General features: G+C 40.3%; 1 protein-coding gene across 1 annotated transcript; it reads left to right on the top strand.

Moving 5' to 3' along the window:
* The first annotated feature begins 8,204 nt into the window (after nucleotides 1-8,204).
* si:dkey-12e7.1 (uncharacterized) lies at nucleotides 8,205-15,831 on the top strand. Its single transcript, XM_004566153.3, has 3 exons — nucleotides 8,205-8,485; nucleotides 11,753-12,387; nucleotides 14,374-15,831. The coding sequence occupies exons 2-3, from the start codon at nucleotides 11,824-11,826 to the stop codon at nucleotides 14,959-14,961; spliced, it is 1,152 nt and encodes a 383-aa protein (XP_004566210.1). The 5' UTR covers nucleotides 8,205-8,485; nucleotides 11,753-11,823; the 3' UTR covers nucleotides 14,962-15,831.
* Nucleotides 15,832-17,618: the final 1,787 nt, after the last annotated feature.

Below are 17,618 nucleotides of genomic sequence, written 5' to 3'. Positions count from 1 at the left end.
TATGTTAAACATATGTCAAATGCATCCCTTATGGATGACATAAAGTCATCTTGAGCCACAAACAACATTCGTGTAGCAAGATACAAGCCGCAATCAGTTTTTGGCAGCGACTTTTATATAACCTTTATTTATGCAGTAAAAAAAATCTCATTAACATTAAAAATGTATTTTGTAAGAGTAAGTTGCCCAACAGGACAGCAGAAATGGCAGCAAATATTACAATAGTTCTGTAAAAATATTTTAAGTGGGGATAAAGGACCGGATTGGTTATAATGTAAGTACAAGTTGTAAAGATACTTAAAAAACAGATAATTTTTTAATTCTTTATGTAACCCCTTTGTATCCCCTGTTCACCGAAGTCTATTTACGAACATACGTAAAGATATTACACATAAAAAATACACAGAAACACTGGAAATCAGTTTTTGGCAGACAATCACTTTTTGGTACAACACCGGCTAACAATAACGGTGACATATAATATCGACATTTTAATGTGAGAATTGATTCTAGAACATAAATGACTGCTATCGGAGGAATCGATATTTCAGGATCGATCCGCACATCACTAATACATGTAGCTGTAAGAGACAGAGAGATCTATATCTGTGTGTAGACAGATAAGATAACTGCTCTACGGTACTGAACAGGTTTACTTCAAGAAAATATCTGAGCCAAATAAGCTGATACCAAATCATTAGGGTTTGTTGTGTTCTAATAGTAGAGTTGAAAGCTGAAACATGCTTTTTTGATCCATAGAGTTTGTTACATTGTTCACCTCACTGCCTAAGCTGCCACAGAAACTCAGATTTTTATTATTAACCCTAATATGTATCAAAAACAACATACAAAGAACAAAGAAACTTACCTACGAGGCAGCAGAGCTGAGCAGTGGCAAAGTAGATCTGACACGATTTTATAACCATACCTGAGCATGTGACCACTCTAACCCCTCCCCTTTCCTACCTGATCATATTACATTTATACTGACACAAATTACCGTAAATGGTACCTGAACCAGGGAACAATAATCCACATCACACCCACTTTCAGTTTTCATTACTCTGAAATAGCACTAAAATTTTTCATCATTTAATTGAAAAGTGTTAATAATAAAGTCTATATTTTATTATTTCATTATATAATATTTATTATATCATATATTAAATCTATGTAACAAAGTCAGCCTTTATAATGTCTATTTTAGGGAGGTACAGGAGCAATGTGTCGGTTAATGGACTTATTGTAGTATCACTACAGTGGTTGATAAACTGTTTACTTATATTACTTACTAATTATTATTATTATTACTTATTGCTTATTTATTATTACTTATTTATTTATTTAGTAATATTATTACTTATTACTTATGTATTTCAAATATGAAACAAAGTAATCTTGATTACTGTGAGTGTTATCTGAACCAGGTAGCAAAAATGTACAACACTCACACACTCTCAGTTTTGTTTCTCTGAAGTCACTGTGGGTGTGCTTAAGTGTTTATGAGTTAACCGGAAAGTGTTACATAGCCTCCTGTCTGCCACACAGCGCTTCCTGACACTCAGGAAGACTGCAACAGCAATTACTTATGATGTTCAACATCAGGGAAACAGTCATGTTGCAATAGTGTGCAAAACCAGACCTAAGAATGACTGACGTAACAAGTTAACAGAAGTGACATTTATTCACTATAGCAAAAGTCATCTGTAATGAAATACACACATTTTATTTTATTTTTATTTTTATTTTTTCTTTCCTTATTCTTTAAGAGGACCAAAATGTGCCAAAACAATATTCCCAACAATATTCAGCCTGGACTGCTGAAACAAAGCCAGGCTGGTCAGTGGACTCATGCTGCTCATGCCAAATTCTGATCATCTGCAGCCTCAGTGACGTTTTTTCCTGTTTTCAAATCTCCAGTTTTACTGATCCTGTGCCCACTGCAGGCTCGGATTTCTGTTCTTGGCTGACACAGCCTTCTGCTGTTGTAGTCCATCTGCCTCAATGTGTTGTTTCACTCTGAGTTGCTTTTCTGCTCACCAGGGCTGCACAGAGTGGTTACTGAGTTACCATACTCTCTGTTGGCTCCAAACACTCTCATTTAACTCTAGAGACTGTTGTGAAAATCCCAGCAGATCAGCAGTGTTTAAACCAGCCCGTCTGGCACCGCCAATTACGCCACAGTCACCGAGCTCACATTTTTTCCCGTTCTGATGTTTGATGTGAGCATTAACCGGAGCACCTGACCTGTGTGTGCGAGATTTTATCAATTGTAGTACCGCCACATTCTAATCTGACTGGATAATCACATGATTATCCAGGTGTGCAGGTGTTAGCCAAGCTGTATTTTTTGGCTTTTTTCACAGCAGATGTTTCATAGCAGGGGAAGCACAGGTGTAACTGATTGCACCGAAAAACAACTGTGCTGTGTAGTTGAGGTAATTACAGGGTCGTGGTATTGTTCATGCTGGTTCACTGTCATGGCTTACTGGGATGTTTGTTGGAAATGAGCCATCGCTACCAAATCTGTTCCTGCTATGACAGTCAAAAAGTCTGCTGTGTACTGAAAAGGCTTCAATTAAAATATGGTGATGTGGTCATGTTTTCACACATGCTGCAATAATGATTAATGATGGAGAAATATACGTGCAGCGTATTTCATAATGTAACAGCACATATGCAGCATCACAATCAACAGATGTCCATGGGCAATGTTTCTGGGCTAAATCTGGCTGAGTGAGAAAAGTCTTTTGTTTTCAGACTGGTATAAAATATCTTTTTTAATTTTCTCTCAAACATTTGAAGAGGCTGAATGTTGGAGAGCTTAATCATGCAGGAGGGGCTAAGTGTACAACAATAGAAACCAAATGAGGCGCTTTGGGCATTTGACGCCTCCAAAATGTCAGGTTTTGGGTATGTTTTCTTTTTTTTTTTGGCCTGTCCCGTTTGGCTCTTTTGCCATCAGAATTGTTGTCTAAAGGCAAAGAAAGATGCCCAACGGATTTACTTTACCAAACTGACCATCCCAGCCTTGCCGTAATGGTCCATTTGATTCACCTTTTATTGTTTATTTTATTTTCACTTGCTGAATACGGGACAGACTTGACTGGGGGAAAGAAAGAGGGAAAGAGAAACAGCTGAGAAGAGGGACGGGGGAGAAGGGCAAAAGACAAAAACCAACAGAACGGGCAGAGAAAAAAAAATGCATATATCAATCACCTGGATCACCTGCTGAGAAAGAAAAAAGAAAGCAAGCAGAAGAGAACAAGAGTAATAGAATAAACAACATCACAATGATATATGGGAATATGACAGTAAATACTAAATATTAAACATTATTGTGCAGCACATAAGATCAACAGAACACAGTGTGCTTTGAGGTAGGAGCCAAAAAGGGTGTAGTTTGTGGGTGTGATCACCCGTGTGTACACCTGTGAGCATGGACGCGCCGAGAGGTCGGGGGCACCCCACCTCCGAAGTGGCCCGAGCGAGCCCCAGGCTCCAGGCCCCGATAAGCGGCCGCCAAGGAGTGAGCCGGTGTGTACCTGGACGCCCATCCCCAGACACAAAGAACCACCAACGCACCGATGTCTGAGGGAGTCCGCCACTGGCAGGGGAAGTGGTGGGGGGGGGGGATAGGCCTCCAAACCTTGGAGGGCCTGAGATGTCCCCAGAGAGGTGGCATCTGATACCTAACCTGACATATAGACGCAGACATACAGGCACACACAGATACAAACATCCATTCCCACCCTCATGCTCTCATTACCTCCACAAATACACACATTTTAGATGTAAGCACAGGAGGGAAAAATGAAAGCGGGATTGTTTTATTATTCTTAGAATAATAAAAGCAATTTAATGTCATTAAAGAGTGTCTATTCTAAAGAGTAGACAATTACTAGTCTACTCTCAACATTCTATTCTACAATACATATCTTTGTAATATAAAAGAGAAAACATAAATGTGATAAAAAAAAATTATGAGATAATTGAAAAATATAAAATAATGACATGTCCAGCTGGGATAATCACACCAGGGTCTTCTTGATGTGATGTTCGTCTATTTCTCTGGCCGCTGCATCTGTGGGGATGGCGTTCGCTGATCCATTTGTGATGGTTTATGGTACACATCAACTTTTAAATGCCCCATTATTGATGAAAATCTCACAGTCTAAGAAGCCTAACCTGCCACTTTTCATTTCCTCCCTGGTGAATTTGATGTGTTGGTGCACCAAGTTGATGGAATCAGGGAATTGTGGTACGTCCTGAGACTTGATTTTCACCCAGGTGTCAATGACTTCCAGGGTAAAATAACAAAGCCCTCTTTTCCACTTCTTCCATGTACAAATTGAGCACAATGGGTGAAACTAGGGAACCCATGGACATCCATGTTTCTCCCTGTACTGACCCTTGTATGTAAAACATGTGGAATTAAGACACTGTTCAAAGAACAAACACACTTGTTTGGTGCTGAGGCTGGGGTCATCCTCACGAACTACCTCCACTGCTTCAGTAATAAGTTTTATTAGGTTTCTGTTCTTAGAGTGATATTTTAATATGAGTCTAGCTGTATGGGCTTCCCCAGAAATGTGATTTACATCTTTAAACCTTGTGCTAACACTCTGAGAACTATTTCAAAAGAATCAGAAAAAATTTAATCTATCAACTATTTTGAACACAAATTATATTAAAATTGTACAAGTATATAAGACATGTTATTTGCTCGCTTCTTCTAATCACAGTCAGGCAGGAGTTTAATTTCTGTTAAAAAAAATATACAGACCTGATTAGCCCGTTATAAGCATCAGCACCTGAAGCAGGAACAATAATGCACAACACACACTTTCAGTTTTGTTTCTCTGACATTCCTGCATCACCCGAGGAAAATGAATGTGTGTGCTTTCACTGCTTTGAGTTGTTATGTAAAAGTTTTACACAGCCTGGATTCAAGGGAAAGAATCAGCATCACTGCAATAGTTCATAAACTTAAAACAGGTTGTGTTTAAAAAATGTTGCCTAGCTACACTCACCCTGTACACCACCTTACAGACTTCAGATTGCAGTGTTTGCATAAGATGTTGTTCACCTGCGTGCACCTTCCTCCACTCTTACAGTGTCATGAAAATGTATTTGACCCCATCCTGATTTCTGATGTTTTTTTAAAAATATTTTTCACACTTTACATGTTTCAGATCAAACAAACATAATATTGATGGTAAATGGCCTGTATTTATATAGCACTTTATTTTGTCCCTATGGACCCCAAAGCGCTTTACACATTCACTCATCCACCCATTCGCACACTGGTGATGCCAAGCTACATTGTAGCCACAGCTGCCCTGGGGCGCACTGACAGAGGCGAGGCTGCTGGACACTGGTGCCCCCGGGCCCTCTGACCACCACCAGTTGAGCTATTCAGAGGTGGACTGTGATCACTGTCCTGCTGCATAACCTGAATGAGCAGTTACAGCAAGTTGTCCAGATCCTGAAGCAGCCCCAGACCATCACACTGCCACGACTGTTGGAATCTTGGCAGTGACACCTTGTGGCGAAAGAGTTAATTACAGCCACATGACTGGCTGCCCTTTGACGTATGGCAACACAACAGCATAGAAAAGCCTGATTTTCCAGATACCTGCTGCATTTTAATGTTTGACTTTGTGCTGACTTTAGAATAACCACCATGTTTGACTGTTGGTTTCTTCTTATGAAATGCTGCTAATTTATGCCAGATGTGACAGGATGTAAACCTTCCAAAACCCTTTGTCCCTTCAGTTCACATAGTATTTAAATGTGGAATATTTGTGGAAATATTTCTTTATTTTATTTCTTTACTTGGGCAGCGGTGGCTACCACCACAGAATTCATTTTTCAAGCCATGTGCCAATGCAGAGCAGAGCAGCTACAGTTAGGTCCATAAATATTTGGACAGAGGCAATTTTTCTAATTTTGGTTCTGCACATTACCAGTAAATTTTAAACAAAACAGCTTAGATGGAGTTGAAGTACAGACTCTGAGCTTTAATTGGGCCTGAACAAAACAATTACACAAAAATGTGAATAAAGCATTTGGACAATTTGCATTACTCAAAATAAAATGTTCATTTCTAATATTTGTTTGAAAACACTTTGCTGTAAATGACAGCCTGAAGTCTTGAACTCTTGGACATCACCTGGGTTTCCTCCTTTGTAATTCCACTTCTTTGCTTTAATAAACTCCTCAGTTGTTTTGGCTATATGTTTGGGTCATTCATCTGTATTACAAAACACCACCCCATCAATGTGACTGCATTTAGCTGGATGTGAGCAGACAGTATGTCTGTTAACACCTCAGAATTCATTCGGGTGCTTCTGTCCTGTGTCACATCGTCAATAAACAGTAGTGTCCCAGTGCCACTGGTATCCATGCTCGCCCAAGGTATGCTTTGAATCATGAGCTGCTCCATGTTTTCTCCATATTTTTTTCTTCCCATCAGTGTGGTAGAGGTGGATCTTGGTTTCATCTGTCAAATGAACTGTGCTGACTTGCACCTTGTGGTGAATCCTCTGTATTTACTTCCATGCAATCTTCCCTTTGTGGTAAACTTAAATATGTCCATACACCTACCTCCTGGACAGTCTCGTTTACTTGGTTGGCTGTTGTGAAAGGGTTTCTTGTCACCGTGGAAATGATTCTTTGATCATCCGCCAACAGTGGATGAGCCGTGGACCTCCAAGTCTTTTTTGCATTGCTGAGTTCACCAATGCTTTCTTTCTTTCCCAGGATGCAACAAACTGTAGATTTAGTCCAAAGATCCAGACTTGGAGGCAAACCTGACCAATGGAAGATTGGCCTTTATTTACATGGTAGCAACAAATCCACAGCGATAGTGAAAACAGCTCTGTAATAAATCCAACAGCAAAACACAAGGGCACACAAACAGTACATCACAGAAAAGAGTTAAGAAAACTGAGGACTTAAATACACACAAGGTAATAGCTGGCAAAACAAGATCACATTTAACACAACTAGGACAAGAGATTATTAAAAAAACAAAACAAAAGAAAAAACAGAAAAACGAACGCTGAGACTAAAATGAATGAACTTGACAGGCCAAACTAAACACAAAGGCTAAACTGACTAAACATAAAACATATGACAGAAACACATTAGACATGAAGAACATAGGCGTGCAGGAAAAACTTGAGAATAACAATGAAATCGATGAATACAAAGGTATTTAAAAAAACTGAAAACTACAAAAGTAGTAAATTCATCCCACTCCCATCCTGTTTTCTAGCTTCAGGAGCAGCAAGAAGACAGCTGTACACTTTCAAAAATAATCAGGAGGCAGGTAAGGTACAAATAAGTGTAGAGGAGTCCAAAAGACAGTCCCCTTGTCTGTCACAGGCATCTCATTTTGTTTTGTTTTTTAATCATGTTTAAAGTGCCTTTGGGTTTCTTACAAATCTAAGTAATTCATCAGCATCATCATCATTATAATAATAATAATTATTAATAATAATCATTAGTATGACATCCGCATTGTGGACTCCTCAGTTGTTCTCCTCAGGAACAATGGAAGGTGAGATGAACTGTGTCAGTGTGAAGCACTGAATTACAGGCTGATGTCAAAACAGGTGACAACTCTACTATTGGGGATGTTTCAGAGAAAGAGGAATCAGCCCTGCTTCTGCCCCACCTGGAAATCCTCCTATATTTTGAATGAAAAATGCAAAATCTTGCATAAATATTTTTCTCATGCCTAAAGATGAATAAAAATACTTGAATATGAATAAAAAAAAAATTTGTCCCCATAAGTGACTGTTGGTCCCCACAACCATAGTTGAGTGCTAATTTTTCTGTCCTCACAAAGATGTCTAAACATGCACACACACACACACACACACACACACACACACACACACACACACACACACACACACACACAGCTAAGGCAGCCTGTCAGTACTTTATTTTATTACTTCCAGCCACCGGGGGGCGCTTGTTATCGTTTTTTCTCTGAAGCCAATGCCTCCGATCCTCAAATGCTTCATAAAATATCTTCGTAACTGTTTTGTTTACGTTTCATGATTCAGGAGATACGATATTTTAAAGATAGTTCTCTTTCTTTTCTCTTTTTTCCATTAAGCCCCGCCCAGCCGTGCAGCGTTGAGAAACAAAACGTGCGGCCGAACGCATGCTGATGACGACACCGTCGACGATCCACAACAACAAAACAACAACAGAACTCAGCTGTTTGCTAGCTAACTAGCCGGCCTGGTTGTTCAGCGCTGTTCTCGGCAGTTTCCCGTCACTCTGGTTTAGCCGCAGAAGTTTTAGAGCTGCTAATACGTCTGGCTATGAAATGGTTTCTAGAAAACTCTCAGTTATGTTCTGCAGTTGGGTTTAATTTTAACTTCCTTTGTCTCCTTTTTGCGGGCTTCTAGCTGATTAGCTTTACGACTGAGGACGGAAAGGAGGCTGTCTGCTCGCCATAAAGGTAACCACTCGTAACGCGCAAAAAACAAGCGCATAATGTCCAATGCGGTGTTAGTGCGCAGACTGTGAAATAGTCTAAATGTTGGCCTGTTGCATTTGAGAGAAGCTGGAAGCGAAGTATGAGTGATGGTGGGCGAATAACGGAACATTCAGCGCACCTGTGCTCAGGTTACGCTGTCACGTGATCTATCCTGTAACTTCACTCCTGCACGTTATCTGAAGTTATTAAATGTGGAAGTAGTAGCGTTACAAAAACCTGGTTGTTGCTCTATGTGCAGCACCTTGATCAACCTGTGTCGTTTTTAAATACATTTACTTGACAGGATTTCCCAGGAAAAGCAATAAAGTTGCACTTTAAAGCAAAAAGACAAATTAATGGGAACATGTTCTGCGCATGTCTTTCTGCTCTTTATTTATTTTTAGTTTTTTAATTTAATTTGTGGACTCCTTTTCGCTTAAGGCACCTTTCTTATGATTGGCTGCACCAAGCAAAGTGGAGGCTTGAACGGCAGGTGGGTGTGGCACACGGATATCCTCATTCTGTCAAGGCGTAACAGAGCTGACCTCTGACCTTTTGGCTCACAGGAATTAGTTGTATGTACACTGACGTCAGTATTTGAAACTTTGTATTTAATGTGACAATACACTACTGAAAGAGCATGATGCATATGACAGATAAAATGATATTTTGGCAGTGCTCTTTTCAACTTACAGAATGGGTTGACTTTGTTCCTATTATATGTTGTTGTTTAAGGTGTTTCCTCCTGGGTTTACATTTCTATACTTTATACGTTATCATCACACAGGCACAGTTAATGGTTTATATCTCTCAGAAGTCAACTTGAAATGACCCACTGGCCAAATTTAGTTGGACAAAAAGCAATATCTTTAAGAATGAGCCTGGTATTTCTTTAAAAAATATCAGTATCCACAGCAGGGCTTATAAAACTGCAATGTTACATATTTGTAGTGTAGAAGTGGCTAATTATTTTGAGTGCTTCATTTGTATGTTACAAACTGATTAGGCCTCAGTCACACAGGCTTAGAAACAGAGTAATGATGTGAATTGCCTGACCAGTTGGCAGCTGTGCACCAAACCCTCCCTGCAGGCCTCGACTGGGACAAAAAAATCGGCCCGGGCATTTTGACTAGAGACCAGTCCACAAAGTATTATAGGAAAAGCCATAAAGCCTTTGAATGAAAACAAATGCTGCTGTGACAGTAATGTACACGCTCTTGTTGGTATATATGATTTCTATACATTTTATATCAGATGACCACTTTGGTTTTAAGATTTAGAATTAATTATTTATTAAAAGCGAGATATTTTAAATGAGAATAAGAAAGAAAAGTATTTCTTTGTGCCCCCCTCTCCCTGTTAATACCCTACCTGGCCCCCTGGCAACACTTTGCCAGACCCGCCCCTGCACAGTTACCAGCTGTCAGCTACTTAGAAAAGGATCCTGGTGTTATTTGTCTCTCAGAAACGGTTCATAACTTCCCTTTATGTCACCTTAAAGGTAAACATGTTTCTCAGTCACCTGTTGATGATTCAGTAAGGACATCTCCTGGTTTCATCCTCATGTTTCCCTCTCACCACATAACCAAACCGATATCATAACCAGCAGCTTTTACAGCTGTGGCTCCAGCAAACATCAGCTGATACTAGAAATTAATATTAAATAAATTCTAACAACAGCTGATCAAGCTTAAACGTGCTGCTGTTGTTTAGCGTGACATCTGCTGGTTTCCTCTTTCTGGCGCAAAGTGGGCGATAAACAAACAAGAGAGAAAAGCCGATCAGCTGATCATTGATCAGTTTCATGATTGAAGTAGCAACAGGAGAGGGAGGGGAGAGAATGAGAGAAGAAGAGGCAGCTGCAGCGTAAAGAGATAAATAAAATAAATCCAGATTTGTGTCTTTTTCTTTTTCATTCTAGCTGAAGTACGGGACAAATCGCGTTCCTTTCCACCTCAATACCATCTTCTTCTGTTTGTCTGTGATAAGACTGCTTTCAGAGCAAAGGGGAGGGTGTATCTGACCTCGGCTGTAACCACTCCAGCCCAGAGTCGATCATGAAACACTGGCCAATCCACCATCTTTCATTGTTTATACTGTTACAAAAAACAAAACATTGGCCCACCCGGCAAATGCCCAATGGCCAGTCCAGCTGTGCTTCCCTGTGATTGGTGACTGCAGTCACTTGTAGCTTGCATGGGAGGCATTGACTTGTCTGCAAGAACTCACCATTTACTCTCCAAGCTGCAGTGAAATTTGCAGCTGCCATCAGCCTCCTGTAACCACTCACTCATACACTTTTTACCCCTCAGCTGTAAAAGGCTGATGGGCGACAGGGACACCCAAGATTGTGAATGCGACAACTCGAGAAAATGGCAATGAAGGACTTTCAAATTGATACCATGTGTGTATCTAGTAAAAACAGACGAGTTTGAATCTTAGTGACATCGTCCTCAAGGTCAGGGGTCAGAGGTAAATTTTTCTGACTATCTTGAGAATGTGATAACTTGAGATGGAAGTCACTTAGGATTATTAAATTCATATCTACTAGCAGGCTGAGGGGTACCACTGGCTACTTGTTTCCTTTACCATTTGGTGGTTGCCAGCTGGGTCACTTATTGGTCTGTAGCCCTGGGTGACTGAGGCCTCGAGCAGCTTGTTTCATGCTCATGAACTCCAGCGAGTGTCATAAAACTGTTTTCAGTTACATTAAAAAAAATTGTGGGCATTGACCAGAGAAAACAAAGAGAAGGTGCTTAAGGTCTTAATCTACGTTGTCCATAAGATTCTGTAACACTGAGAAGGCTTTAGAGTCTGTTCTGTCCAAGGGAGCCCACGACAGATTTATTGGTGAGATTTAGGAAAATCAGCGAAGGTATTCACGTACTTGGTGAAGGCAATTAAGCCACAGTCTTTCAGGAATACTAAGGTTCAGTAAACAGCTCCACAAACCATCATCAGGCAGGCCGCGTTGTTAAGTTTTACCAGACTGGCAAAGACTGTAGCTGAGGACGTTTCCATGATGTTAAATGTAAAAACTCTTACTAACACTCTGAATTTAAGGAATTCAGCGAGAATATAAACATGAATATTGGCGTTGATGATGAGGATAAATGATGCGTACGAGACACATAGTTTAGTATAAAAATCACACAAACTAGCTCCTGCAGAGATTATTTTATTCCATGTTATCATCAGCAACTTGGAAAAAAAACGTATTTGTTTCTGCTTCATGTTTTTATCTTTAAGGCACTGATGCAACAATGTTTATGGCAAAGTCTGACTCCAAAACCAACTGGTGGAGATTCTGACCCCCACCAATGACCACGAATATTATTTCTTCACCGTTCATCATGTCCCCACGAAAAAGAACCCTCGTCCCGGTAAGCAGCCGGCGGAAAGCAGCGGACGACTACTTCCCCTTCAACTTGCTGCCGGTGGAGTGCCAGCTGCACGTCCTGTCCTTTCTGAACGAGGTGGATAAGTGTAGCTGCGCCCTGGTTTGCGCAAGCTGGAGCTGCCTCGTCCGCTCGTGGAAGCTGTGGCGGGTGGCCGACTACTCCCGTCGTGTTGGCTTCCACCTCGGTCAGGAGGGGTTGCTCGTTTCCAACCGGGAGTTCGAGAGGTGGAAATCCTGGGTCCAGCACTACACCTACCACCTCATCTCCCGCCGGGCCAGCCTGCTCACGCTGAGGGCCAGCTTCGACCTGGGGGATCGCTGCAACAAGTGGGGCGAGCTGCTGAGCCACCTACTGGACAATGTCCACTGCAGAGACCTCAGCCACCTCGACCTTAACTGGACTTTTACTCTTTTAGAGCCGCTCGACCTCAGGGTCCACTCCAGCCCCAGTTCCCACCAGGATAACATTACCAAAATGGACAAGGTAATTTGTTTCTACTGGTTTTATTTTCTAAGAACTGCCACCTTACACATTAGTTCAGGTAGAAAGAAATAAGTTTTCTTTATATCAAGCTAGAAAGCAAACAGTATATCAGGTATGAGTAGTCATTTTTTTCTTTATTTTGTGCTTTTTTGTGCTGTAGAATAAAAGAGAACAAGAGAAAAAGAATCAGGCATATTGTTGCTCTCTGGAGGTCTGAGCACAAACCCACGATTATATGATGTACAGGAGAGCATGAAGTCCTTATTTTTAGCAATCAAATTTTAACAGAGGCCATCCTGAAACAGGAAACAAGTAAATACCCCAAAACAGCTCCTCCTATTGTACATGTCAGTGCACATCCCACCTAAAAATCCACAGAATCCCATCTGACTTAAACAAATAACTACATGGTCTATAACAGATAGATATTTCTGTTAACTCTGCATAAGTCAAATCTTTTCACGTGGCTCTAAATGGGTCCCCAAACAGCTTTGCCTATTTTGCGGTTTCTACTGAAGTTTGCAGTGTTTTTTGACGTAGCGATTTCAGGCCTCAGTGGATGAAATAACTTCAACAAGGATCAACTTCAAGGCGACTACTAATTAGAGCACAGGAATCTGCTGATTGATATGTGATAAGGTAGTTCCTGTGTCGACGCCCATTTACCGAGTGTTCGTTTTAGTCAATTTTTCCCCAAGCGAGGCCATTATCTTTGTGCCTTTTTAAAGTTTGTTCAGTTTTTATCATTAAAATATGGAAAACATCCTAACTCGGCAAAATAAATACAAAACCATAAAGATGGAAAAAAGGAGACAAATTACATTTTAAAAAATAAATAAAAAAACCTAAATGTGATGCAATAAGGAGCCAGTCCAGTAAGTGATGCAGAGGGTGCTTCAGTTAGTGTTTATTGTCTTTTTGGAAATTCTATTTGTGGCAACTGTCAGGTGAACAAAAAAGACATCATATTCACAGACGATACATGCATCAACAACAGCTGGAATTTCACCAAGAGTCAGAGCATCACAGCGTACAAGCTACACACCTCATGTCACCACAGTCGTTCATTAGATTTATACTAGAAGGTAGAAAAGAGGTGGTTCCCTGTACCTGGGTCCTCATGATCGTAGCGCATCATACAGTCTTATTGAGGGTTTGGGGGGGTTTCTTTATTATCTACATTAGCGAAAAGTAGCAGGCAATAAAACAGAGTCAGAAGCACGTAGGTTATTTGTCCATAATTGTTCGTGATGGCTGCAGCCGTTTGGATGAGCTCTGCGTTAGCTGATGAAGGAATCCAACCAATGTGTTGATTCAAAATGACCTAAAACAGCAGCAAGTTTGGATGCATTTCACGACAAGCAGATGAATAATCCAGGTAACAGAAACATTCCTCCACAGTAACGTGTCCGGGATTAAACTACAAACAGTGTAATCCCCCCACATTCCTTCTTGCAGCTCAGATTAACACCCAGCACCTTTAACCGCTTTGCAGCTGTTATAGGATTAATGCATTCTTATGTTGTGTATCGTGCGGTCCGTGTAACTGTAGATGTTTTATTTTCTTAAAGATTTTTACTCAGTTTGAATTTATGCTTGAATTTTTTATAAAGGGTGTGATGACATCAGTATTCAGATGGTTTTGAAGCCTTTTAAGGTCTGAAGCTCAAATATAGCATCTGCTGTCCCACATGGTGCAACACTGAGACGAAGATATGTTTTACATTTGGAGTACCAGTCCACTTTTACATGTGTTTCATAGTGAGTGAGTATGAATCCATAGGGAGAGGTAGATTTAAACCCTATCGTAAGAGGAACAAAAGGAGTAGAGGTGTTTTCTGAGAAGCCTGGACAGCACCGGCTAACTCATTTTGCATAACTGGTTCAAGTTCCACCTGCAAGTGAGGCAAATATGAATGCAAGCATCCATGACCGGCAACGCTAATGTGTCACTTGTTTTCTTTTCTTTTGTCTTTGATTTGTCAGGTGACCCGCTTTCAGGAGCTGCTGAGCAAGCTGACCCAGAACTGCCCACGCATCTCCAAGATGCGCCTACATTTTGACTGGTCGGATTTGTCCGTGTCGCTGCTCACGCAGTTCCAGCAGCTCCGAGTCCTCGAGCTCAAATACTTCTGGGTCTTTAAATGCGTGACTCCCTCAACGCTGCAGATGCTCATCAAATCCCTGCCTAACCTCAAGTCTCTGACGTTAAACATCTTGGTGCCGCTGAGGAACCTCGGCATCTCCTACACCCTGGAGTCTCAGTCTCTGGAGTTTTTGGACGTGTCTCCGAGCCGAGGCTTGGTCTTCTCCTGCCTTAAGCTGCCAGCCCTGCGTGAACTTCGAGCCAAGAAGATTGTCCTGCGTGTCACGCTGGACCGCAGGACCAGGACGCGCATCCAGAGCCGCTGGCCCTGCCTGTACCACGTCCTCCGGGAGGGGACGCCGAGGCTTCAGGCTCTAAACAACGAGAGGCTCCTCCCTACATGGAGAGAGAAAAGTTACGGAGAGCTGACTGCTATCCTGGAACAGTCCTGCTACTGTGTTCAGCATCTAGACAGCTGGCTGTGGTAGTCAAACGCATGACATTACATGAAGTTCTTACATTTATCATTTTATGGTGAAATCTATAAAGGAGCTAAATATTGCTTTTACGTCGCATTTTTTTATTATTATTGTTTAAAAGAACTGAAGACTCAGAATAACAAACTTGTTGCTGACAGAAGCAGATAAAAGCTGAGATTTGATAGAAAAGTAGTTTCCAAGTCTTTAACAGAAAGCTGCTGTTCCAGTTGGAAACGCTGTCCAAATCCTGACAAGGCAATCACCCACAACACAGCTTTCTTAATTTTGTCCAGTTTTCTCAAAGCTTAATGTTAATTATGTGATTGAAAATCTGCTGGAAACATTTGTAACGCCCACAAGCGGATATGCATACATTGTAGCTACAACTACACCATGAGATGTGTGCAATGAGGCCCAATACCAGAAGACAGCGTGTACTGGTGACGATTAGAGAATAAAGGCAAAATGTTTTAGATTTATTTATAAATTTTATTCTTAAGAAATAGAAATCAATATGGGGGGAAAGCTGTCAGCACTAAATTCAAAGAAATGAAGGTAAGAAAATATTGACTCTGGTAAAGTCTTAAAGTATGACTGCTTCATTCTGAAATTGTTAACTTTTGACTGGGAAAGACACTTTCTCCCTCATGAAAATATTTTAGCTCTATTCTATGAACATTACATTTGCAGATCTTACTCTAAAACTATTCTCTCGCTCCTCAGTATAAATACAGAATAGGCTTGGTTTCAATCCCAGAAATATTGTGGCTCTTCTTAATATATCAAAATTTAATTTTACAGCTAAAAAATTGCAGTTTTTATTTGTATTGTGTATATGTATGTATGTGTGTGTGTGTGTGTGTATATGTGTGTGTGTGTATGTATATATATATATATATATATATATATATATATATATATATATATATATATATATATATATATATATTTTTTTTTTTTATAATTCTATTTTTTTTTTAATTTTCTTTTAAAGACTTTGTACATTACTTTGCCTTTATTCTCAGCATCAGATTACCAGCATATCTCCTCCACTGTAGAAAGCAGATGGTTATTGTACTGTATTTTGTACTCAGTCGTTCCTTGAATTCGGTTGTATTTATTAGCGTCGATTACTAACTCAAACGGAAGACACATCGAGTCTTTTGCTAGAGAATTGCACAGATGAACACATGAGATCCGTGTATGAATGCAGTAAATGGGTAAGAGTGTGTGGGAGACGTGGTGCAGGACCAAAAATGCCAACGTGAAGCTCTTCTTCCTAAAAAGCAGCTGAAGAACATCAGCTGTTTCGGTGTGACTGCTCTGACTCGGCTGCTGATTGCTTTCGTTAAGCTGGTGTAATTCTGATCACAGGCTGCCGGGAATGCAGAAACAGTTCATTCCAGTGCTGGGCCACATTATTTTAATCTCGAGTGCCCCCTCTGTGGGCAGGTTTATTGTTGATGTGCATCATGTAAATGTGTTTGTCTGAAGAGGGAGCTAATGAGTTTCAGCAAACTTTACCCTGCCCGTCTTTAAAATTAGTCAGCTTCTGATGTCTCGAAACTTTTTGCACATTTCCTTTGCTGTCACAAAAGGCTGATTATTTCAAGTCAAATTCCAGCTGGTTTTTTTTGTTTGTTTGTTTGTTTTGTTTTCAGCTTCATTTGTCTGCTTGTGACAGCAGAGACAGTCGAGTTAATGCACTTGCAGTTACCCTTCTTGTCAGCAGAGGTCCTTATTATCAAAGATTTGCCCTTGAAGATTTCTGTCCCTGTTTAAACCTGCACTGGTGTAACTGGTGGTTTACCTGATGGGCTCCTGTTTTTTTGTTTTGTTTTTTTGTTTTTAATGGCTGAAAGAAAATGCTCCTGAACAATGTAAAATTACCAAGATTTTGCCTTGATTACCTGTAACACGGTCTGATTTAGATCCAAGTTGCAGTTATAATCTGAATGTGTTTCAACTGGACAAATGCAGAGTAAAAGTAAGAAAAGTCTTTGTAGCTGCTTATGAGACTGAAGCAGATGATTTTTACATTTTTCCTTCTACTTAACTCTTTAAGACCTCAGCAGCTCTTACCCTGTGGTTATCAGAATTTTTGTTACAATTTAGTCGTTGTAAGTTGTAACACGCATAAAATGATGTATTTTCCACCTATAACGTGCCTTTTTCTCTCTCCAGATAATACAGAATTAGAGTTAGACCTAACCCCAGCTGTGTGATGGATTGGGCCTTCAGAGCGTTTATGAGTGCAAAAATCTTGGTAATTTAATTAAAGCTTGTTTTTTTTAAACCAAATATCCTTGAGAGAATGTGTGTGTATATACGCGAGAGTGCTTGTAGTGAGAGATCTGGTTGACATTTCACAGATTTCTTCCAAAAGAGTTGTGCTCTGTATTGACACGTGAAAGTTCCTGTTGCTGCCTCGCTTGCACGCATCAATCCAAATTAAATGCATTATGAAACTGATGACCTACCTCTTCCTTTCTAAGGAGTAAATCTTGAACGTAAGAGCAGAAACCTGTGACATTCAGGCAGATGTTATAACATCTGGTTCACTTGTCTCACATAATAAAAATGACAGTTGAGTTTTTGGGTTTACTTGTTTTATTGTTGCTGGGGTCTTTATTTGCTTTGGTATCCGATGTTGATGTAGTTTTAAT

The sequence above is a fragment of the Maylandia zebra genome, linkage group LG7 (assembly GCF_041146795.1).
Source record: "Maylandia zebra isolate NMK-2024a linkage group LG7, Mzebra_GT3a, whole genome shotgun sequence".
NCBI classification, from domain to species: Eukaryota; Metazoa; Chordata; class Actinopteri; order Cichliformes; family Cichlidae; genus Maylandia; species Maylandia zebra.
Note: the sequence above shows the minus strand (reverse complement) of the source record. Positions and strands in the feature narration are given on the sequence as shown.

Excerpts from the sequence above, each read along its gene's own strand:
- si:dkey-12e7.1 (XM_004566153.3), top strand. The coding sequence starts at position 11,824 with ATGACCACGAATATTATTTCTTCACCGTTCATCATGTCCCCACGAAAA. Across the intron at positions 12,388-14,373 it reads ACATTACCAAAATGGACAAG|GTGACCCGCTTTCAGGAGCT; the intron begins GTAATTTGTTTC and ends TTGATTTGTCAG.